The sequence below is a fragment of the Perca flavescens genome, chromosome 24, assembly GCF_004354835.1.
Source record: "Perca flavescens isolate YP-PL-M2 chromosome 24, PFLA_1.0, whole genome shotgun sequence".
Taxonomy (NCBI): domain Eukaryota; kingdom Metazoa; phylum Chordata; class Actinopteri; order Perciformes; family Percidae; genus Perca; species Perca flavescens.
This window is the reverse complement of record NC_041354.1, coordinates 9781164-9806885: the sequence shown is the minus strand read 5'-3', so window position 1 is coordinate 9806885 and position 25722 is coordinate 9781164. Positions and strand designations below refer to the sequence as shown.

The 25722-nt window shown below is 39.8% G+C and overlaps 1 protein-coding gene across 4 annotated transcripts in view; it reads right to left on the bottom strand.

Annotated features, from left to right (window-relative positions):
- The window catches only part of mcf2la (mcf.2 cell line derived transforming sequence-like a), a 53316-nt gene that overhangs the window by 26645 nt on the left and 949 nt on the right, over positions 1-25722 (bottom strand). Inside the window, exons 1-3 of one of the 4 annotated variants that reach the window (XM_028572224.1) lie at positions 22495-22707; positions 20583-20708; positions 12972-13193 (exon numbers count right to left, since the gene is read on the bottom strand). In XM_028572224.1, the coding sequence (XP_028428025.1) occupies positions 12972-13083 (112 nt within the window). In that variant the 5' untranslated portion in view covers positions 13084-13193; positions 20583-20708; positions 22495-22707. Of the gene's footprint in view, positions 1-7671; positions 7908-12971; positions 13194-20582; positions 20709-22494; positions 22708-22754; positions 22853-25722 lie in introns of those variants that run through there. The other 3 variants (XM_028572228.1, XM_028572226.1, XM_028572225.1) reach the window with 3 other exon arrangements.

Sequence of the window (25722 nt, the reverse complement as noted above, 5' to 3'; positions counted from 1 at the left end):
ACCAAAACACAGTTTTGGTTTGAAGCATCATCTGTCTCAGCATCTCACCCCTACACAGTTAACCATAAATAAGGGGGTACAATGCACACACCTTGTATATCTGTGTGTTTGGATTAGATGACAACTAACACTCCTTTACAATGTAATTTGTAAAAACTCAATTTGTGAAGCCCACTTTGGTTAGGTCAGTACTCTGTGGTGAAAGAGAGACAAGAGCCCAATTAAGTCTCAAGGTACAGTCCATTACACATAGTCTATTACTGAGACACACACCCCTCCTCTTTTGTTCTACAGTCATGTTCCTACAAGTCACTGCTACAACCCACATTGTCAGTTCAAAGATGGCAGCCAGCTGTTCTCTGCTGGTTAATGGCTGCCAGTGGTAGTCAAAGTTCAAAGCCACAGGAAGCTGGAGAGCGGTCTGATGTTCACACACACACACACACACACACACACACACACACACAGACAGACACACAGACACACACAGACACACACACGGCTGAGGACTATGCAAACAAAAACAAGCATGACACGATTGGATACAGAGTTGCACCAACACACAGAACCAACATCAGACATAAAGAAAAAGATGCAGTATATTTATACAATTTAAGGTAATATGTTTTGGATGCTGTAGCTGCAAGATTACAGCCACATTTCAGTGACTTCTCAAGCTAGCTTCAAGCTGTTGTTTCGGAGATCGCTGCCTAAAATTATAATTATTAGTATGTATGCAAAAATATGCAACAGGCATGTATCCTAATATTCTAGGCTATAATGAGAGTTCCATAGGACTATATTGTGATAAAGAGGATATCCTATGATCTTAGATATTGATCCTGCCTAATCATATAGCAGGATCAAGACAATCATAAGACAGACGTCCAGCACTTGAGCTCTCCATCTGCTGCTCTGGTATGTACCAAATGGTAAGGACTGACTTGGAATGCAGACTTGAAGGCACTAGGGGTGTGTGTGTGTGTGTGTGTGTGTGTGTGTGTGTGTGTGTGAGAGGGGTTTAAAAGTTGTTTGGTATTAAATTCCAGCAGTGAGATGGTCAGCTGTATTGTGTGCATTTGCATATAGAGAAGCAAGGATTTGCCAGCCGCTCTACAGCTGTGTGTGTGTGTCTCTGTCTGCATGCACTGAGCTCTATTATCTGACATTATAGTCAAGGTTTACCAAAACCCCATCTGTCACTGCTGTGGGGTATCACACACACACACACACACACACACACACACACACACACACACACACACACACACACACACACACACACACACACACACACACACACACACACACACACACACACACACACACACACACACACACACACACACACGCCAAACAACAACTGGGTCACAGGACCAACAGTGGCCTGGAATGTCTGTGTCTGTGTAGTGCCCATACCCAAAGCTTGAATTAGTGTTGATCAGGAAAAAAACAGCAGCCAGAGGAACATTAAAATATTACAGATGGTCACGTGAGTTCAATACTGATTGTCTGGGGTCTTCAGCAGTCAGTGTGCCTACTGGGGACACCCAGGAGTCATTGAAGATAATGCAGAATAATTTCACTTTTATTTGTACTTCATGATCCCAGTTCGAGGATGCATAATATCACTATCCCAATAGAAGGACTATTACTGCATTCCTACATTCAGTGTAGACACTTCAGTGATCCAATATTCAGACTATAACAAGTGGCCTGACGCGTGGTGTCTCAGGGTTCAGATTCAGAGAAAATGACCTCACATGAAATGCATAAGGCTGTAAGGATTAAAATAAATTCTAATTATAAATTTGAATGTACTGTATGGATCAGTGAATGTGATTTATTTCACGCTATTCATTAATTGTTGATATTGTCAGCAGATGTGTGTCATAAAAACCTAGATTTACTTTCTGCAATAGTTTTCTTGGTAAAGTACTATTTTTTTATGCTGCCGTGCTTCATCCTACATTTATGTCTTGGGAAGGCCAAGAAGATGAAAGCTCTTCCTCCATTTATTCAAGCAACGGTTAGAAATCCAGAACAATGGCTTCAGGCCTGACTCTATCACTGGCAGTAAGCCCTGATTTACTGAATAGATGGTGGCATCATCATCATCTCAGCAAAACAACACACTACTGTCCAACTGTCTGCAGTCTGCGCTGCTGTCACAACACACACACACACACACACACACACACACACACACACACGGTGGCCGAGTTCCCATCAAACACTCAAGCAAATCCGTTACAACAATTAGCTGAGATTTCATTATCTGGGATGGCAAAAAATTGTGCTTCCTCATTAAGAAAATACAGAAAATGTTGTTACTGTGTCACATTATGTAAAAATACTTCAGTTCAGCCATTTATCTACCTCTTTATTTATTTAATACTGTAAATATTGCTCTTGTTATTTAGCACATATATTCTTAGTGCCAACAACAACAACATCTTTCAAAAACTTTTACATGGTCTCAAAGTAAAGACAAAGAGAAGCTGAAACTCGTGCTAAATGTTACAGCAATAGACCAACATTTTGTTTAAATGAGAAGATTACTAAGACTCATATTTCTATTTGTAGTATGAAACTACAGCCGGCTAGCTGAGCTTAGCATAAAGACTGTAAGTAAGAGGAAACAGCTAGCAAGGGTAATATAACTATCAGGACTTCTAAAGCTCTATAATTAAGATGTCATATGTTGTTGGTTTAATCCATACAAAAACTGTATTGTAAAAATGATAGATTGTGGTGGAGTACTTCTTGGTTAGGAGCAGTTCCCTCCTTGGAGATTCCACTCTTTTTAAGTTATCTTAAAAATGTGCACCCATTCTTGGTGCATGGAGAAGGTCACCATAATGTCACAATCTGTGCCAAAGTGGCACTGAACCTCCACCAGCTTCAAGTGCATACAACAGACCTGTAGTCTCATGAAAATGTATAAATCAAGTACCTCCTAAACGCTGTGATCTGTTGAGGCATCTGTGGTGCAACTCACTAAACTACAAAGCATGTACTGACAATTATGTGGGTTTAAATACAGTTCCTCCTCCCTTCCTCTCTCTACCTCTCTCTCTCTCCACCATTAGGAGTAAAAAAAACAGCAGCCTTTTTTTAGTTGCCTCTGGCCATAGCTACCAGTCATTACACTACACAGAGCAAAAAACAACATGAAAATGACATACGCAGATAGAATATGAGCTAGGCAGCAAACAAGTATACAATCCAAAAAGGTCTGTGTTTTTACCTGCCCTAAAAGAAACTTGCAGCTGTAGGAAAAACCTGACACTACTCTTTTATACACATCATAACATCATGCACTGGAAGGAAGACTTCTCTTCTAAAATAGTCTTAAAAGGTCACTGAGGGTGTGCTGGATTCACTTCAGGGTGTTTTGAGGATAGTACGATTGGTTACATTGACTCTGTGCAAAACAGAATTGCATGAAACCAACTCAATTCTAATATTCATTGAGGAGAGTAAACTGATCTGATCTGGGCTAGCACAGAAATTTGATCCGAATCAGTTCATATTATTTTGTATCTGTGCAGAAGTTGAGGAGGCCATACTCAAAAGGTCAGCAATCCTCAACAGAAAGTGATCCTTCTTTTCAAAGCTTACATGTAGGGCATAAAGAAGATCTGAATGCCCCAGGGTATGACATACAGCTTTGAAGAGAGCCACTTACCAATATGATTTCAATGCACAAAAGACCAAGTCCAAAACAAAAATCCATTTTAAGTGCATTTATTTCCACTTCAGGTACAGGGATGCAAAAACTGTGTACGTGTGGGTCTGTGGTTGAACTGGAATAGCTACCCCGGTCTGAAGCCACCCCCCTCCCTACTAGCATACATGACAAATAGCTAATATGAAACTAGGGGGTGTCAACAAAAATAACAAGAGGAGTAAACAACCTAAATAAGTATGTAAATAATTTTACCACTCATAATGTATGTAGGTAGGCCATCTCATCAACAAACAATTGGTAAATATAAATGAAATATATACTGTATGATAAACTCATTAAATGGCTCCTACAGACACGTCGGTGAATGAAAAAAAGCTTATGGGAAGTGCAGATCCAGACTTGTTAAGGGATCTCAACTAGGGAAGAGACATTGTGATACATCAGCCTCTGCTGCAGCAATTGTTTCCCTTTTGTATTAAGTCTCTAGCAAATCCCCTAACTTTAGAAAAGCAGGGTATAAAAGGAAATGGATTTCAGTACGTATCTACATAGTGACAAGTCACCGGAGCTTCATGGAGCTGTGTATTAGCCTGATAAATATGTTGCTTCAATTTAAAAATCAATATGTTTGATTCGTTGTCTCTTCTTGTTGTCATCATCCTATCCCCCGTCAGGGATCATTAAAGATACATCCCATCCACTTCATCTAATCTAGCTTTGTACTGAGTGTATTGATTATGCTCTCTTTCTTTTGTGTTTACACACTTCTTTTGTAACGGTTTGCTGTGAAGGGTACATAAGAATCGCTTAGGCTCCATAATGACATGATCTCCATCCATATTACCACGTCTGAAAATTAACATCACATGCTGGTGTAAACAGAAAGCAGATTGTTCAACGTTACTCTGCGCTTGAAAGTCATGGATGTATAAGTTAAAAATATAGAAAACACTTTGGAGAAAGAACAATGGCGAAAAGTAAGACCATTTATTTGCTAGGACTAACGACAAAGTGGAACTGCAACGGAAAGGTATGTAAGACTAACAGACGTGCATCGTCGTTTCCAAAGGTCTCCGTTTCTACTACAAAGCAACACCGGAGTTTTCAAACTTAAACGGGGTCAGGAATGAAAACGTAGCAGAAGATATGCATTTTTAAACAAAAGCGTATTAGCGTGGATGTAGCCTGAGACACACACAGACACAATAGGCTCGTTCGAGATGAACTGCGCCTCGCCTGTAAAGTAGACGAGAGCAGGCGGCAGCAGCGAGGGGCGGTGACAAAAGTCCACTCTCAAGTCGGACAGTTTTCCAGCTGATTCCAGCAGTCTTCAGGATGAACAGGAAGTGACACAAACACTGTGGTTGATCAGACTGTAGATGATCTGTAATCTGAACAGATTTAGTCTCTAGACTAGTCTTTAGATTAGTCTCTTTAGACTTCTAAACATAACTATAAGCCTCACTACATGTGTTCTGTACAGAATAAGCTTTTAAATCAGACAAATCGCAGTTAAAATCCCTCTGATTCAAAATCAATAAAAAAGTTTATATAAAACGTCATCATGTTGAGTCGATTCCAAACCAATCAGCTGTTCGATCAGCTGAGAGGCCGGCGTTTCCCAGCATGCAGTGGGTCCACCTGCGTCCGCCTGGCTCTTGCAGTTGGTGAAAAGCAACTGCGCTACCTGCGTCTCAGAACTGCGGCCGCCTTGGTCTTGTGAGATTATCGTTGCCCACGTGTGCATGACGTCAGAGCAAGTCGGGATCAAGTCGGACACAAATCTAACCGGCATGCATTGGGCGCCGATCGCCGGTGATCGATTCTGCGCAGATCTGGCTCATCTCGAACGAGCCTATTCTCTCTGCACAGCAACACAAAACACAGCACACACACCTAAAAAAGCCTGAAGAGGGCCAAAAAAAAAAAACATGCCTAGATCTCTATGGATTATTATCAACACTGTGGTTCACAGGATCGCCATTATTGCACATCAGAGCAAACAAAAACGGAATAAATGAGATAGAGTCAACCAATGAACACACACACAACTGAGAGTGGACATAAGGGGGAGGAGATGTTGACATTCAAACTCTCAAAAGGGTTTTGTCCCAACGCTGCTCCCTACTGACAGGAGGAAACACACTGTGTTAAAGGGCCGAATGTGATTAACATGCTGTCAGTGTGCTCTGCTGTGTATTGTATGGAGGATGGGCAAACCTCACGTTAACACACAGCTCAAAACACAGTTAGGGCCCGAGGACTACTTTAGATTGGGTTATGTAACCTTCTGATGGATAGTAATGCCTTCAGTTGGAAAAGCGTCTTTGGCCGATGAGACAAAATCAATGTGGATAACAAGGTCAGGTCATTCATTTAGCCCATTCATTCTTACAATCATTTATACAATGCTTTCTACATCCATTATTAAAATGCTTGCAACAATAGATTTGTTACACAGGGGTGATGACTTGAGTGTGTTTGTGTATGTGCTATGACATATTTTTGAAAAGTTCATGTCTGTCCAACAGTAAGTCCACTATGTGTACCAAGAGGGACATTATACAGTTGAAAAATAGACTTTTCGGTGCTTTCTGGTAGAGTTCCATTACAAAGATTCAGGTTAGGATTTAATACCTAACAAGTTGTAGTTCCATGGTTGTAATGGATGACTGAGAACTACCTGAAAGCAAACAAACACCTGCATAATAAGTGTCTGGTTATACGGTCTGGTAACTAAAATTTAAATTTAACCTTCCAGCCAATCAGAATCGAGAATTTTCAGTGGCCACTGTGGAAAGATACTATATACTATAGTTATCTTTTACAGTAACACTGTGCATAATACTTGAACAACAACTAAATGTTTGTCTTTTGTAATCACGATTCAGCAAATACAACATTTCAGCAGATTCAAATTGTTCCTATATTTCAAACTCTTCTAAATCCAAAGGACTATACCGAGTGATTGAATCACGGTTGACTCTCAAGCTTGATTTATGGTTGTGCGGAGGCTCCACGCAGAGCTTTCACCGTAGCCTACGTAAGTGGACTGAAGTTTATACTTGCGTGCGTTTGTGTGTGTGTGTCGATCTCTTTAAGAGAATAGCAAGGCTGGCGTGTGTGTGTGTGTGTGTGTGTGTGTGTGTGTGTGTGTGTGTGTGTGTGTGTGTGTGTGGTAAAGCGAGTAAGAGTGACGGTGATTCGCTTCGGAGCGAGTAGCGACTCTAGAGTCATAGTGAGAGAAACAAAGTGTCTCCCCTGTGCTTTCTGATCTTGGTGGGAAATCTGGAGCGGGAAAAGTTAACCCTCTCCTTGATTTCATGTTGTTTATGGAGAAGGAGAACCAGGAAATGAGTCGGGGGGAAATGCAACGCTACCAAGTCACAGCCAAGCGACGTGCATCGCCACGACATGTAGTTAACATTTTACAAGAGGTGCGCGTCAGGCTACGTACGTAGCCACGGCGTAGATTTTACGCAGAAGCATAAATCACGCTTTAGTGTGAACATCTCAACTTTGGTCAAGTGGTCTTCTTGGCTATAGCCCTGCTTCACAGCCATGATAAAAATATCTATCTAATAAACAGATTCCATTGTTATTTTCTTAGCAAATTTGTAAATCACAGTGGATAAACACTTTCAATTTGATCATTCAGTGGCCTTCCTCCAGCACTACCCAGGGCAAATTTTTAGACACACTACTTATAAAGCTCTAAAAAAGGCTAGTTTTCTGTTGCGCATGATAACAGTTGGACAGGCGCACACACACACACACACACACACACACACACACACACACACACACACACACACACACACACACACACACACACACACACACACACACACACACACACACACACACACACACACACACACACACACACACACACACACACACACACACACACACACACACACACACACACACACACAGAGTTCTTCCTTAGACACTCAGTCACACAGACACTGTACCTGTCAGCATCTTCAGTTGCAGCCACAGCCTGGTGATATCGTGGCAGAGTTGAGACACTCGGTTTAGAGCCATTGTTTTGCCGGTACATGTATGTCCCCTGATACATATGTACACACACACACACTGTTAAAACACATTCAAACACACACAGCAGCATATTCTGTCAGAGCACATGACGGTGGAAATTCAGGCAGTCCATTCTGCCACAGCCGAGGACTTCAGCCGCTTACTGAGCTGTCAGTGCACTGCGCAGCCTACACGCACACACACACACACACACACGCACACACACACACACCTCCCCCCTTCCCATCTGTACCAGCCTGCGAGGCGGAGTTTCACATGGTCCGCCTCCAGTTTCACATGTCAAACTGTTTTCACTGAAAGGCTTCAGCCCTTTGCAGTGACAACAACTGCTAATACATAACAATGATTATAGTTCATTGTCATCATTCCAATATATAATCTGTCTCCAGTGTGTTTCCATGACATTTAGATGATAAATTAGATTACTGCAATATTAATACATTTGTATTTTGTTTTGAACATTAGGCAGTATGAAATCTGGTTAAGCTGAGAACAAAGAATCTCTTGGCCGATACTTAGAAGTCTGATGTCTCTCTCTGTAACGTAATTTCATTTATTTTTTTGGTACCTTAAAATTAGTTATGTAAAGTTGTTGGTGTGTCGCTTAAACTAAATATAAACACGTTAGCACAGCTTTACAATACAAAACAGGTTTATAATTGGGTGCAAAATTAGTTATGTAAAGTTGTTGGCGTGTGTCGCTTAGTTCTGCTTCTACATGATGTGTTTCTGTTAGTAAAAATAAAAATGAATTTATAGCACTGTTGTATAAAGTTTCCATCCTGATCCTGGACATAACTTACTTGCAGAAACATGAAATGTCTCGAATGCCATGAGTTATACAGAATAATGTTCATAGCCTTTTTAATAAAAGACGCTACTACAATTTTTCATTTGGCTTTGCTTACTGCTTCTTCTTCTCTGCTTTCCTCATACTTTCTCACAGACACCACACACACACACACACACACACACACACACACACACACACACACACACACACACACACACACACACACTAATGACAGCAGGGGGACCCAGTGTGCCACACACAGAAGCAGTGGGAAGTTGGACTGGGGGTCTATTTCATTTAAATGCTGCCCTGCGGAGGGAAAACACACATTTTAAAGTCTTTCTGTTGATTCTGTTTATTTGACATCTTGCCCTGTCTCCTTCACGCAAACAAGGAATACAGTAACTCCTCACATTTGTTTTTTCATGAGGCTGTCAGTCCTGCTTTGTAAGCCCAGGATGACCAAGAAATTGTATCTTCTCGTATTGCCCATACCTTTATAGGTGCACAAACTTTAAAACGTACAGTGTGGTTTCTGCTGTTTGCCTTTTCACCATGGCAAGCTGCACAAGACAGGGTAGCGTTGTTGGTGTGCTCTAGAATTAGCGCTTTACTGACAATAAATTCAAATATACATATAGATACTTCACATAGTGACATACTTTACAGATTTGCTAGGTCTGAGAAAATAACCCTGATAATGTCACAGTGATGTCATCAGGTTTATTTCATCTTGGGCTTGTAGACTCAAATTGAGTGCATGGTGAGGATGACATTTTTTTTATTTTGTTTTGTTTGTTTGTTTGGTCATTGTATATGTCACCATTATGTGTACCTTTTAATGTATAGTTAAGGAGTGCTGTATGACTGCTGGCTGTCTCTATGTTAGTCCTATGTTACCTGCCTAGGGACTGCAGATGAAAAGTCGTTACTTTTACTAATTCTGGCATATTTACATGGTGTTTTTATACAACAATGTTCATAAATATGCATGGTGCCTATCAAATAAACCAATACAATAAAAAATAAAAAATGTACAGTAGAAAACCTGGCCATGGAGTTTGAGAGACATGCAGTCAGGGAAGGTCTAATGACACAGGCTAATGAGTTGCATTTTGGTAAAGGTGGGATCCAGCATTTTTGGATTTTGAGCCATACAGTATGGACTTAAGATCAGTGTGTGTTGTCTCTCACAAGTCCCTGCACTTTATTAATGTACTAAATTGCTTGAGTAGCCCTTTAATAGCACAGTTCCTCATATTTTCTTCCTTTCTCCCTCTCACTCGGTTTTTAATAGCAGATAGAAAGATGTGAGTCTATAAAACCTCACTGAACTTAATGCATATATATGTTCTTAAATCATCTCTTCTATGGCCCTGCTTAGGTGAAAACACACACACACACACACACACACACACACACACACACACACACACATGAACATTTAAGTAAATATGGACTAAAATATGGTCATGTCACAGGGTTATAGCGGTAGAAATAGCAGGACTGAGATTAGGCGCAAGGAGATTAAAAACAATGGATGTGTGAGATTAAGGGTTAGATTAACGATAAATCTCTCAGTCTAGTCTGAGATAACATTATCAATAAATGAAGGGATTCGACAGAGTTTGAGCCAACAGGATTTGGAAAGATCTGAATGTAACAGAGGAGGTCCGTTTAGAGTGCGCGTTTACCTACAGTACTGTCAGATTTAGATGATAGAGCACGTTGGCTGTGGGACAGGAAAAGGCAGAGGGTTTATAATGGTGCATTTCCTGTCTGTGCCGATTTATCCTCCAGCAGCTCTGAAACCACCCACGCGTGGCTGACTTACATTTCCACCCTCAACACTCATTTCAGAATTGTCATTAATAAGCTGTTTTAAACCACATTGTATATTACAAATGCGTTGTCTTCTGTATGTAGGAATTATCACTACCGACGACCTCGACATATTTCAAACTTCACTCTACTCCAAACATTTGACCCATATAATTAAATGATGTGATCTTCTCTTATGAAAGGGTCACCATAACATATCAGGTCAAATTAAATTGACTTCGTCATTTTCAGGACTTCATTTGTTCAATTTAAACTGAGACCATTTTCAATAGAACAGGAAATGTGTGACAATAGAGGTGTGTCAATGCATCAGTTAATATGACATGCAAAGCCTCTAAAATCAACACTGAGTTAAAAATATTGCATCTGTGTATGTGTACGTGGGATGCATAGCAGACTTCAGTGTGCGTCTATGGGATGTTAAGGAGACCTGTATGTGTGTATGAGGGATGTGGCGCAGACTACGGCTCAAATAACTCCCAGCTGAATTATTTATTTGAGACTCACCCCCTCCACCCCCCCACGTCTGTGGCAGCAAAGACTAAACACTATTGACCCTTTCCGCTTCAGGATCAAACACTATTGGCCGGCTGTGGCGTAAAACAGGAAGCCCCCAATTGTGAAGTGACTCACAAGCCCGAAACAAGCAGCAGAGGATATCGGCAGGAGAACAACAAAAGGTGTTGTTTGAATCAAGGTCGTGACAACACATCAGTCAGCACTTAACTGGCTAATTAAACCACAGAACAACCACGGCCTACGGCCTTCAAAAACCAGCTGACAATGACCACGTTTAAACTCTTGCTTCAGCCATGTGACAGATCCGTCACGGGTGGCTTATTGTTTTACAAGACGAAACCATCATCCAGGTTTCCTTTGACTGAGTGTCAAGACCTTGTCGACAGTCATTAAGGCTCTAATAAAACCCAATAAAACAAATTCAATACGGTACAGGATGCTCTGATGTCATCACAGACCTGCAATGGAACAGCTGATAAATGTGTCTCCATGGTGCAAATTGTGGCACAATGTAGGCTAAAATCCAGCTCTCAACTCTCCAATAAATCCCTGATCAGGATGAGAACAATAAACATGAAAGAGGAGTGTGTGTGTGTGTGTGTGTGTGTGTGTGTGTGTGTGTGTGTGTGTGTGTGTGTGTGTGTGTGTGTGTGTGTGTGTGTGTGGAAGGGTCATGGTCACTCAACAACAACTCAGATGATGACCAGGGATTTTATCTTAAAAAGGTCAGCAGGTGTCAAACAAACAAAGAGTGTGACAGCCAAATGCATATCATGGGAAGGACAGTTAAAATATTGGGAAACAGATTGCAAAATCATGAAAACACCCATGATGAGGAAGTTTTGCCACATAGGCGGAAGACTATCACGATGGATTATCATTCAGGGAAACACCAGAGGAAGTTAGAGCAGCTGACCATTATAAAACAATCGCTTTGAGGATCGACAAGAAAAGTCAAAAATAATATCTCACCTTATAACTTAGCATCAACGTTTTATAGCCCTAAACAAACAAGTAATGGAAATAGGAGTTGATAAAGTAACAGTAAAGAGGAAAATAAGATCAAGAGCAAGCACCTGTCTCTCTGTGACACAGCATTTCTAGATAAGCTCTTGCTAAAAATACACACATCTCTAAATACAGACCAAAGCCTACAGAAAACAGACCAAAATAGACCTGAACCCTCACTGACGAGCACCAAAATCTAAAAATCATCAAGCACACACTGCACAGTCCTGACATGTGCACAAACACCTGGGAGTTTGAGTAATCAATGATGCACAAACCACACGCACACAAGCTGTCAGATAATTATGTCACCCTTTTTTGAACCGCCTTGAGTAAATAAGGATGTAGTAGTATACTTTGCAACCCTTTGGCCATATTTACATATCTAGGAAAGGCCACAGGAGACATTTATCAGAGGGAAAATCTGTATGTTTTCTCGGAATTTTTGGATTTGGTTTTTACACCCCTTGTAAAAACAGGCAGAGGCTACGAATCAGATTTACACGATAAAAGAGAAGTGTGTGGAAACGACTTGAAGAAAGAATCCAATTTAGCCATGCTTCATTTATCTGTACTGTAGTTACTCCGCTGACTTTGCAAGCACATGAATTCCAAGGTCAGTGAACGTGACAAGCTATTGCATTTTATTATTTCAGTTTCATTTCCGACTAGAATTACTTCTTTGCGATTGTGATAAATGCTTTTTCTTCATGAGAGAAGTGCACTCATGACAGCAGAGACGTGCTGTTAAAGGAAAAAAACAGGAATTGGTGCTTTTCTGAATGTTTTAAGGGTATAAGTTACAGCTGCAGCTGGAGGACTTTTCATTAGAGTTTAAGGTAATGGAATAGTAAACATCTCGCGGCCAAGGGCCAAAACTGGAACCACAGCTAAGACAAAAAAACATTTTCAGAGTATGCACATGACTTAGACTTCAGTCTTCCCTCATCTGAACCAGTCATGATTCCAATCTCAACATCTTTTCATCACGGACACACCTCACACACCACAGTTCAAACTCAACAACACACCCATCCCTGCAAAACTCACTTTGCAGCTGTTGACAGCACTTGGTGCATCTGTAGTAGCTCTCCATCTCCTCCAGTGAGATGCGGACAAACCTCTCTCCTCCATATTCCTGTTTTCCTGTGCAGTCCTTCATCCCGTCACTCCGTCTGTTCTCCTCTTCCTACCTCACCACAGGTAGAGAGAAGAGGATAGCCCGCCTCATCCTGCTCTGCTCATTTGTTTTTCCAAACCCTCCCTATCTCTCTTACTCACTCACACACACACACACACACACACACACACACACACACACACACACACACACACACACACACACACACCTAAGTTATTGAGTGATTACCCCACTTCTCAGCCCCTCCCTGCTGCTGTGGAAATCTACATTTCATATTTGACTGAGGAAGAGACTAAGAATATATACTGACAAACAGATTTAAAATTATCACTTGTCTTGCCGCAGACGCCGCCACACACATGCACACAAATATTCATCTTCACAATTCATTCCATGTAGTGCTAGACTTTTCAAAATAACCGTTTCTTAAACAGTGGTGTCAACGTGGAGGTAATACAAGTGACAGAAAATCTGCAGATTTAAATCCTTTCAAAGTAAATCTACAATTTTTTAACAAGAGCACTCGGGTTGAAGATAAGAGTTACATAAATGAAAGAGTTCATAGTCCAGCCAGGACCTGGTTGTCAGTGTCTCTAACTTCTCCACCTTTAAAATGAGGAAAGTCTTTTATCTATAGCATTAACACAACTGCACAAACACCCATAGTTGCTTGTATTCTGATGATAACATTGATTAGCGCCCGTATTGTGCAGAACAGTAATCCAGCTGTATGCTGCTTAGCATTGTATTAAAATGTTTGTTAGCAGAGATTGTGTTGCTTTAGCTAGAACTATAAAGTCTCAGGCAAAGTTCTTTTAACTCTCAGTATCATTGCTGGCAGTGCATATGAAGCCAGATGTCTTCATAACACCTAAAGAGCCTGAAGGGATTACAGTGTTTGGCTAGAAAAGCTCCAACACAAAATCTCCCTCCCATCTTATGTCTACAAAACAAGATTAATCCTCTGATCTGTCTATCCTTGTGAGAAAGTTATTCATTTAGACAAATATTGATTAGGCTGTGCCACGTGACTAATATGTACATTTTTAGCAATCAATGCACTTTCACCGACTAAACTTGACCCAATCTGCAACCATAAAATTACCCCTTTACAAAGTACAACCAGTGAACATGTGCTTGCTTCTTGTCTCAACTACTCAACAAGTTCCCAGAAGTAGAATGATAGAATATTATGCATTAAGACAACACTCACCTCCTCTGCTAGTCTGCGTGCATTTATGATTCTGCTTCCTGACTGCATGTTGACGGCCACAACAAAGGCTGGCAGACATAATGAAGACAAACACTAGTCTGTTTGTCTTTCTGTTTCTTTGAATGTCTGTTGGTCTGCCTGTTTATCTGTCCAATCTGTCCCTTAACCATCCATCTAGTGAACTAACATTTCTGCTGCCGGTTTAACAAAACATAAGGTAAGTTATCAATTAGCCACTCACAAGGGATATATCAGGTAATCAGTTACAAAGGTCAAACACCAAAAAGGGCCGCATTCAAGGACTTACACTCCATGGTAGAGAAGATAGTGACAGCTAGCGCCCTTGCTGGTCTGCTGAGTCCACACTTAAAGAAGTACTGCAACAATTTGGGAAATACAGTACATGTGTTTACTGTCTTACTGGATGTTGGATGAGAATATTGACAATTTCATTCCTGTGTGTGCAATATAGAGGTTGGTCAGGCCTAGTTTAGCACAAGGAAAATGTCCTCCTTAAATATACTATTTTCCCATATGGCCTTCAATGATTTGAATTATGATGGAGAGGATGTAAAACACTGTCTTGATATAAATAAGAATCTAAATTGTAAATATTACATTCCTGAACAATTAAAAAGCTTAAATGATATAACTAACTATTAATTTTTGCACCTTAACATTAGAAGTTTATGGAAATATCATGAATAGTTAGTTAACTTACTTTCAAACTCACTGCAGTGAAACCTGGATTAATGACAGGACTTTCACTGATATTCTTAACCTCAATGGCTATAAGCTAGTTTTAAACTGACTCTGACCTGGATACTTTCATGGTCAAACTGGAGGACACTTTATATTCTATAAACAGGAAAAACATAGACTGTGTCCTTTTAGGGGACTTCAATATTGATGTCTCCAAAGACACCAAAAGTGATTTTCTTAATACTTTCATCATCCTTTTTTTGTACCATAAATCATTTTACCAGAGTAACACATTCTACTAGGTCAACTATTGACAATATCATCACAAACATTCTAAACACTAGGCTAGAATCTGGAGTTGTGTTATTTGACATTACTGATCATTTTCCTATTGTATTATTTCTAGATTTTGCTAGTAAGATTAAATTACCACGGCAAAAAATTAAAATTAAAGTACTAAATGAAAGAACCTTGCAACAACTGAGTGAAAGCTTACAGGCCAAAACATGGTACGCAGTCTATGACTGCAACGATCCTGACACTGCATATGACAACCTAATAAATGAGATCGCAAATTCTTTGTGTTGTTGATTTGTTGTACCATTCCAGAAAAGAATGCTGTCTGCAGTGCCATTGGTCATAACCCTTGGCTTACAAAGGGTATTTTAAAATCTATCACACATAAAAATAAACTTTACAAACGTTCTTTAAAAAACCCAAGTGCTATGAATAAGGATATATACACTAATTATAGGAATAAACTTACACATATAATAAGGAAGAGTAAAAGTAAGTCCTTAACAAGGGCCAAAACTGCACCGTGCTCCCAAATACTGCGGACATACACTCACATTTAGGTAATAACTTCATAAATGACATTGATCTAGCAAATAACTTTAATAATTATTTTGTCTCTATTGGGGAAAAACTCTCTAACAAAATTAACCAAACTCAAGGTATTTCTTTTAACCATTATTTGTCGGGCAACTATGTCAATTCCTTTTTTATGAAGCCTACTGATTGCCTTGAAGTCTATAAAATCATTACAAACTTGCGAAGCACATACACTGCTGGTGAGGATGAAATCTGTAGTAAAATTCTGAAAGCCATTGCACTTGATATCATGGAGCCACTTACTTATTGTATCAATCAATGCTATCTGGAATTGTGATCAAGAATTATACCAGTTTTTAAATCTGGGGATAAAAATGATATGACCAATTATCGTCCAATATCAATCTTGCCTACAATCTCTAGGTTAAATGGCTATCTTGTTAAATTATATATCATTGCTTCATCCCAATATGGTTTTAGGAAAAGAAGTACAACATGTATGGCTGTACTAGATCTGATTGAAAAGATTAATGATGCCATTGATAAAGGTGACTGTGGTATAGTTATATTTTTAGATTTATCTAAGGCATTTGATACTATTGATTTTGATATTTTATTGAATAAATTACATCATTATGGAATCAGAGGAGTAGCACTTAGCTGGTTTACAAGTTATTTATTTGGCAGACAACAATATGTAAATATTAATGAACAAATTTCCATAAGCAAACCCATCAAATTTGGAGTCCCCCAGGGATCCATTTTGGGCCCTCTTCTTTTTATATTATATATTAATGACTTTGAAAATTCCACCATGATTTTACACAAAGTCTTATTTGCTGACGATACAAATTTATTTAATAAATGACCAAATTATTGAAATAGAAAATACCACTGAATTCCTTGGTGTTTATATTGATGAATGTTGAATTTCAAATGTCATATTGATCATTTAACAAAAAAATTATCTAAATATGTTGGGTTATTTTTTAAGTTAAGACATTTTCTCCCGCACTCAGCACTTCTCACCTTATACAAAACGTTGTTTGAGCCTCATTTAAACTATTGTAATATCATATGGTGTAATACTTTTCCCAGCCACTTGAAAAACCTACAGATTTTACAGAAAAAAAAAATCATACGGGCATTAACGTGGTCTGAGCCTAATACCCCCACTCGTCCTCTATTTTGTCGTCTTGGCATATTAAGGTTTACCGAATATAATGTCTATCAGAATGCCTGCATGATATTGCAGGTTATCCATAGGTTAAATTACCGTTTATGTGAGCTTATTCCAATAAATAGTCCACTGCACACTTATGACACAAGGAAAAAATATCTAATTACTGGAAAAAGACGACGGTTAAAGTGTACAAGCCTGAGTATAGTTTGTAGGGGACCGCAGATTTGGAACAAGTTTGAGGAAAACTTGAAAGTGTCGTATTCTATCTCCATCTTCAAGAAAAGCCTAAAGGAAAAGTTGCTCATAACATATGATTGCTAATTATTCTTTAAATTTTTGTTTGTGCTGGGATCGTTCATTGATTGTTTGTAGTATTTGTCTATGTCAGTTTAAGTATGTCTGTATTTTGTTGTATTTTTTATTTATTTTGTATTTTGGTAAATTGAGTTTTGGTTTGTATATTTTTTGTTGTTGTTTATTGTTATTGGGCCCCCTCCGAAAAGCTTTTAGTAGCTTATTTGGGTTCCCCATTTCACGCGCCTTGTATATGATCATTGCACTTTATGAAATTGTGTTAAATGATACATTGATGACATGTGAAATAAAATGTCAAACCGTCAGTTTAGCTCCCTTAAAGTGCCTTTTAAAAACTCCAATGCTGTCATATTTACATGTTGTGTCAACAAATGTATACCATATGCAATTAATAGTAATCTTCCAATTAATAATGATTTAAATAAGGTATTTTCAGTCAGACATTCAGACAACTAATGGCTTAATTTAAGAAAGTGAGGCTGCTGCAAAATGTGTTTTCTGAATTTATACCCTTAAAAAAAAGGGCCTTATTTTTTTAGTTAATGTGAAAAGTCAGGGGTAGCTTTCATCAAACATGAGGAATTTGAATGTGTTTTTGTACCTTAAATGATGCAGAAAACACCTTCAAACATATTCTTTAAAATATTAAAAGCTGTTAAATAATGCATTAATTTATCCTAGATTGGGGGTAAAGTTCTATTGTATTAGGGGTATGTACCTACATTTGCACCTGAAAAAGTTGCCTACATATAACATCTAGCCTACTGTAAACCACATTCCCAATAACCACATTGATTTCTAATAAAGGACACCTCAAATATCATGTATTGAGTACATTGAGTTCCTTCTAGAGAGAGAGGTACATGCAAAATAGAATGTAATTTCATGTTTGTTTCCCTCTGTAGTTGCTATGGTAAAATTTCAAGTCACCCAAACTACCGCAGACATACTGTAGCATCAGCAGGAAACTTAAAAAGTAAGGCTCTTCTATGATGTTTGAATAATGAGGGGGAAGCACTGCAGGGGAAATCTCCCCAGGGTGATATGAAATCCTGTCCCGTCATCCTGTCACACTGATTTCAATAACAGACACTACAGACCAGAACGCTCTTTGAATATGGATATTCAGTTACACGCAACACAAAACACACACCTGAACCTTTACAATCAGCACACACAAACTAACACTAACACTAACACTAACCGGTTGGTCCAGGGCTCCTGCGGTGTGTATGTCGGGTCAACAGACTGACAGATATGAAAAGATTGTGAAGCAGTCCACTCAACACCTCCCAGCCCTCTTGAATTAATTCCAAAAGAGACATTGTCATATAACAGTAGCTTTCATACTATGTACTAGGAGCTTGTTCTTTTAGCTGCATGCCTCTCGTCCTCCTCCCCTCGATTAAGCTGCAGTTTGTTTTTCTGAATGTGTGATTGTTTATCTTACTTCATGTCTGCTTCGTCTTTATCACAGGAAGAGAGGGGTGGAGGGATGACATAAACCCCCCTACAGCTAATTATACTACTTGGCAAATATGTGTGTGTGTGAGATTTTGACTGTTTACCAGGGTACAAAAGGACACTAAAAATTGATACAAACCCTTCTTTTTTTTTAGTTTTACTTCCATCTAAGAAGGAAATAGGCACAATCAGGTGTCTGAGTTTATCAATAATTTTCTGTGTGCATCCATAAGATAAAGAAAGTGTTAACGATTCCACATTATCTTCCCAACAACTCACTCCGTCCTTATGAGGAAACCAGGGACATCACAACACATGATCCTAAAAGTCGCACAAGGCTACATTTTATCATCATGAATGGTTATATTATACACTATTGAATGCGAATCACTGAAAAAAAAAAAAAAACATGTGGGCAGCAATTTAGAAGTTTTAAAACAGGCTACAATGAATCACACAAATTATGCCAGAGAAACAAAACTGTTAATTGTTTCCTCTGCCATGAAGTCAAAAGAACTCTGCAGCAGCTCAGACAATAGGAGCTTCTGATTGTGGCATCGTTGGGTGTAGACCTTTTTTGGGCATTACTTATAACGGGGAGAGCAATTACACTGGTGCCATCTATAAAGGGTCTCCACCTCCCTTAGACTATCACATTATCTTTATTTTACCTAATTTATCATCACACTATCGCACAAACATTCCCAATTTAAACTTCAAAAGGTAGCAAGCAAAGATGGTCATGCACTTTTTATTATGTGGCATTCATTGGATTTATCTATTAATCAAGTAGAAGAGTCGCAATCCGGAAGATCAAAACCTATGAGCTCCTTCTCTGAAATGGCTTCAAAACTGATAATACTGACAATAAACTCAATTATTCTGGCTTCTTCTTGGTAAAGCCAATTCTCCAACTGCTCTCTTGGATACTTTGGCATGCTTTGTACTAGTTAATACTTATTATATTATCTAATACAATCTACTTACACAGGCACTATTTATATATGTCTTTCAAACAACAACACCATGGCATTCCATCTTTAGCAAAGAGCACAGAGAGACACAGCAGAGGAATAAGAAAATGCAGGTTGTTCCATTCATTTTGAATGAAGATATTAGGTTATTAGGGTTTGGCAGCTTCATCAAAAGAACTACCAGCCCCTATGTATGATAGTAACCAAATTAATCCAAACTGATTTAACTTGTCAGGTCCACTATTGCATTGTGTAAGTGTGCAAATGGCTGCAGACCATTGCATCTCAACTTGGATCATCCACTATCTACTATCCTGGAACATTACTCAGATCATGACCTCAGAAATTTGAAATTTCAGTGCATGATGTAAACTAAATTAAGTTTTATGAAATTGTCCTCATGTCTTGGAAATCTAATATAGTCATAGTTTTCTGCCACATACTTATCATGTGAGCAGATTCTGTCCTCAGGAAACATGTAAATATTGTCACACTGGGTTAAATTACTCCTTAAGATACCTGGGGTCAGATCCCATTTTCAAAACCCAAGATGCAAGCTGTGACTTGCCACATGAGATAATTTTCTTTTGCACACATTTTGGCACATTTAGCAAATGAAATGAAAGACTGTATCATACTTGCGACCCATGCATGAACACGCGACAGCCCTCATAGAACTCAATCATTTGTAAAATGGGACGCTGGCCCCACACTTAAGACCACACCAATTTTTGGGGGAATTGTCTAATGTCAGTGTGTGACATGTCTTCTGTGTGACATGACCAGGACAACCTTCTGGCTACACTAGGGTGACAGATACTGCAGGGATCCCTACCACAGGTTGTCGACAGCCCCTCCAACGATTGCTCCAAGTCATCTGGTACAGACAGCTGCTCTCCCATCCTCGAACCGGGACACCAAAACTGAGCAGACTTCCTTCTTTACATGAACTTCGCAGCTCCTAAAAGATACCAAATATTACTATAACAACTATAAGTGTAAATCTAAAAAAAAAGAATACTGAACCACGGCCATGAGCAGTAGACTCAGGGGAAAGAAGACAGAAGGAATAATGAGAACAGAAAGAGACTGATGCACTGTCCATTTGATTTGGTCAGCAGTGTACAAAGAGGGAGGGGAGGAAGGAACACACACACACACACACACACACACACACACACACACACACACACACACACACACACACACACACACACACACACACACACACACACACACACACACACACACACACACACACACACACACACACACACACACACGCCTGTTCTTAGGGGGGTTAACGACATTACTGATGCTAATTTTATCCTCTATTAGATTGAGCTGTGCAGCAAATGATCTTAACAAAACTGAACTTTCCAGAAAGAAAAGAACAACGTTGTGTTGACAACCTTTACTGAAACACCTACTCCTACAATGTTAGCATTCATTATACAAAATAGCACCGAGCAAATTAATTCATGTGTCCCCAGTGCATCTTTCCTTTCAGTGATCTGTGCCAGCATCTGCTGAATGACCCAAGGTAAAGGTCCAATCAGTACGTATTTTTAACCAAACATTGCAGGTATATTCACTAATCATCTAATGTAAGCATTTTTTTTTTCAACTGATCATAATTCTAGTGTTAATGGCTAGTTTCAGTCTATCGATTTAGCTATGATATCAAGTGAAATGATCAATGTGGTTTCATTGTATTGTCATGTGTATTTTCTGGCACATGAGGACTATGTGCATCCTGCACAGATTTCTGATCTGCTGTTAAAAAACAGAGCTCATACACACAATCAAAGCAAATTTGTTCAATTCCCCATTCAATTACCAGATCCCCAACAGTGGCTCCTTTCATTTCTTTGACAATAGAGCAGAACGCCCTTAGTCATATGGACAGAGACCTTGTGACGTGGTGATATGCCAGGCTAAATACAGACTGAGACTAGTTCCACATGCAATACAATGTGACACTTTTAACAGCCAAGTTCACAGACGCGGCCCAGGGGATGTCATCATGAGTGCATGGCAATAAAAGAGTCAAACAGATTTCAAACACTTAGTGTGGAAAACACACTAAGTCAAAGTCACTTTCAGTTTCAACCACTACGGACATTTGTCACCAGTGTACTGTACATCTGTATACCAACAATTAAAAGCACTAAACACACGAATGCAGTTCAAAATGACATTATTTGTATGAGATATACAGAAAAATGGTTCACCAAACCTTTTCATTTGAATTGATGCACGCACCTCATGGGTGCACTGTATGCCACTGGTTGGACATTGATAATGAAGCATAACTATTTAGTTTTCATTTCACATGAACTGATATTGCATTTTGTTAGTGACGCCAATTCACCCAAGTAAAGAGCCCAGTGGAGGGCCAACCACACCTGGAGCATAGAGCCTATGTGACAGCAGACAGGCTAATTGTACTATATTAAAAACCTGGAAGTTCTAGATTTCATTAGAAGACAGTTACAATTTTAATAAATTAATGTATGACCACATCCCAGCTCATTTAATGAATATTGAAGGTCATACAACGTTCTTCATCCCCTACAAACCTCATTCCATAATCTGAAAATATTGTCCTGGTCAAATACAAAAAAAAGCATCTCCAGGGAGTTTTGTATACTCAAATGTGTTCAATATTTCATTAAAATTGGTCATTGCCGAACTGTGAGCCTGACTGTATCAATTAAAATATCCAATGTGGGGTGATAGCTTACCTTTGTCTATATACAAACAGCTAATTTGCCCGATTAATGGAGTTGGGCGTGCTACAGTCTACAAACGGAACCTTCAGGGTCCAATAAATGAATTAGGATTCCTATCGATACAGCCGCGCTGCCTCCATGCGTCCTATTAGGACATGACACTGGTTCGACAAATGGGAATTTAACTGCACCCTAAATTGATGGCGAGGACGGTGAGTGTTGAGTGCACCAGATTACTAGCTCATATAAACGGTGTGCCCCTTGGTCCTTACCTGCACGATATCCCCAAGCCAAACAGCTCCGCCCATCCAATTGGCTGGACCCTCAGTTCAATGCTGTCTCCTCTTCCTCCTTCCTTTTCTTCCTCGTCCTAAAGGGGGATACTTCAGTTAGTCAGTTTGTCCAGGGCAGGCCCTTTTCTAAAAGTCCTTTTTACTTTGTTTTCCGAATAACTTGAACTTCTAAGAGTTAAAGATAAACAGTAGAAGGTGGCTGCTTGGACTCAGAATGGCCTCTGCGGTATTGTCGTTTTTAGGCGGATGCAGTAGTTTCCTCACTTGTGTGGGATGGAGTGTAATGATGTGTCCGGGTAATGGGACTTTAAACACTCATGACAAATAGAAGACATGCATTAAATCCCTCTTCTGCACCAACAAATGGAGGAAGTTTTATGTTTTCAGTTACCTGGGACACCAACAGAAGGGACACCATGACATCTGGTGGTAGAACAAAATTAGTGCACAAAATGACTTCTGAAACCACACAACTACCCTACAGTACTCTATGTCAAAAAGTAGTTGAGCTATTTATTTCAAAATGTTATAGGCCTATTTTGGTACCCAACCAACTGCAGAAGCAAGACTTAAATGACTGTGTGGTGTGGATCAGGTGATATGTGCAAGCCTAAATGTGCCCTGATGCTCCATATAAATTATGTGTCAGTGGGCACGTACAGAGTATTTAAAGTATGAAAACATTTGAACTGTAGTTAGAATGATAAGAGTTGCCAACCATAACTACATTGTACAATTAGATATAAAAGTATTTCTGTGGTTGTAGGCAACATGAATATAACTATTCAAATGCAGTTACAATTGTTTCAGACAAGGGTTTATGATAGAATCCAGAGGTCTTGAAAGAATAGGGTCTTTTGTGGTATTACTCCTTCTGTCTGCAACAAACTTTCTGCATGTAGGCTACATTTATGCCAAATTAACTAGCCTACTTCCAATGCCAGCCCACATATGCAGTCTGTCAGGGGGTCCAGAGAGGGAAACTCTGCCACTGATTTAGTCTATTAAAAATTCCCAGTCTGATATTAATCACTCCCTACAGCTAATGGCACGATGCATGCCTCGCATCCACCCCTCAGCTGCTGACAGCCATATTGAACATCTCCACAATTAGCTGCGTCAAGTATGCGACAGAAACTGAAAACAAGACCGGAAATTAGGCATTTTTCCCTTCAAAGTAAAACATAAATATAGGCTGAGAGAAAATATACAGTAAATTTTTTTTTACAGAATTTATTCTTTTGCAACTACACTTAGAGCTCTCAGTTGGTTTCAAATGTGCCACTACAGTGCAGTTACAGTCATTCCCTGGCTACAATAATGGTGCAGAGACATGGGGTGGATCCTAAGAAGTCTGTTATTTGATCTCCTCGCTCCTCGCTTGAACAGGAAGTCGTTCTAGTCCGCTTTCGTGAAGGCCGTCTCAAAGCTCTTATTACTGCCCAGAGGAGGGGGATCGAGGAACTAGTAGGGATCTCTGAGGAGCTATGGCTGGATCCCAGATCCCTTAAATTGCATCCCCTGCTCCTCCACTTGCCTCCCTTTCTTGCGTCTTAGTTCGTCCCACCGAGGAAACACGGGAGAGACGTGAGGAAATCATGGGAGGAGAGAGGAAACGAGTAAATGTGTTTTAGACGTCCTTTCCTCTGATGAGTCACATCAATTCGTCAGCTGTTTGGGCGGAGTTAGCAACCTTTCAGCTGCACGGCTTCTGGGAAGGCTGCTCTCATGTAACCTTGCCTATAGCTCCTCGGTGATCCCTCCTCGATGCTCGCTCCTCAGTCCTCGGGTTAGAAATAACGCTTTGAGACGGCCTTCATGGAGGAGGGACAGAACAACATTTGGTTCAGCCGTGGACCGAAGAGCAAGGAGCTATCATATAAGGGACACGGGATGTCCCCTATGAGCAAGAGCAGCCTTCCTGAAAGCCATGCTGCTGAAAGCTGTTGCTAACTCCGCCCAACAGACTAAGACCTAGGGAAGGGAAACAAGTGAGGCAAACGTGGATGTATTTTTTATGGACACTGGGACGTAACAAAATTTTTTATTTAAAATTTAAAAAAATAAAAACTCTTCAGATCTACACGATTCACGTGGATGGCATTTTCCCATTCAAAACGGCGATTTTTGCTGAAAAGCGACTAGTTTGCAGGTATGCATATAGGGGGGCGCTCACAGGCAAGTGCAGAATGAATGGGACTTTATGGAGCTATACCCCTCAAAATCCACTTTTAAGTGGCTTTTTTGTTCTAAAAAGCCTTTTAAAATGTCAATGACGTCGCTTCCTTTTTTCTCTCGAGGCATCAACAACACAGCTGACAGGTTAGGCTCTCCCTGTCAATACACGTGCTAGAAAGAGGTTTGCTAATGTTTTAAAGACTACGCCGAAATATTCACTCTGACATTCTAGTTCCGCTTCGGATGCCATCAAGCGGGTTCTCTGGTCGTAATCAGTCCTTCACTGACCAATCAGCATTCATTAGCAGAATGCTAGCGTGTTATGGGCAACAATGACTCAACCTGTAAGAAATCCAAAGGACATAAGTACTCATTCATTCAACTTTCGACCTATAATCCTTGAACTTGCAAAAACCACAATCAAATCTGAGATTTGTCAACGGCAATCGGGCGAGGAGACAAATTTAGCCGTCTAGCTTCATAGAAACCCATTCATTTTGTACTTGCCTGCGATCACCCCCAGTGGAACTCTGGTGGAACTGCAACCAAATTCCGGTACAATGGGGCTTAATAGGGAGTGAAATGGCTCTCCGTAGACCGGCTCTGGACGTACCCTTCAAGAGTACAAATGTGGAACACCCGGAAACGCTGATCAATAAGAGCAGACTGGGCTTTTTCAACAGAGGGGAGTTTAAAGAGGCAGGCGCTAAAACGGAGGGTTTCAGACGGAGGATGAATACAGGTATACTCAGACAGACAGTATGAGAAA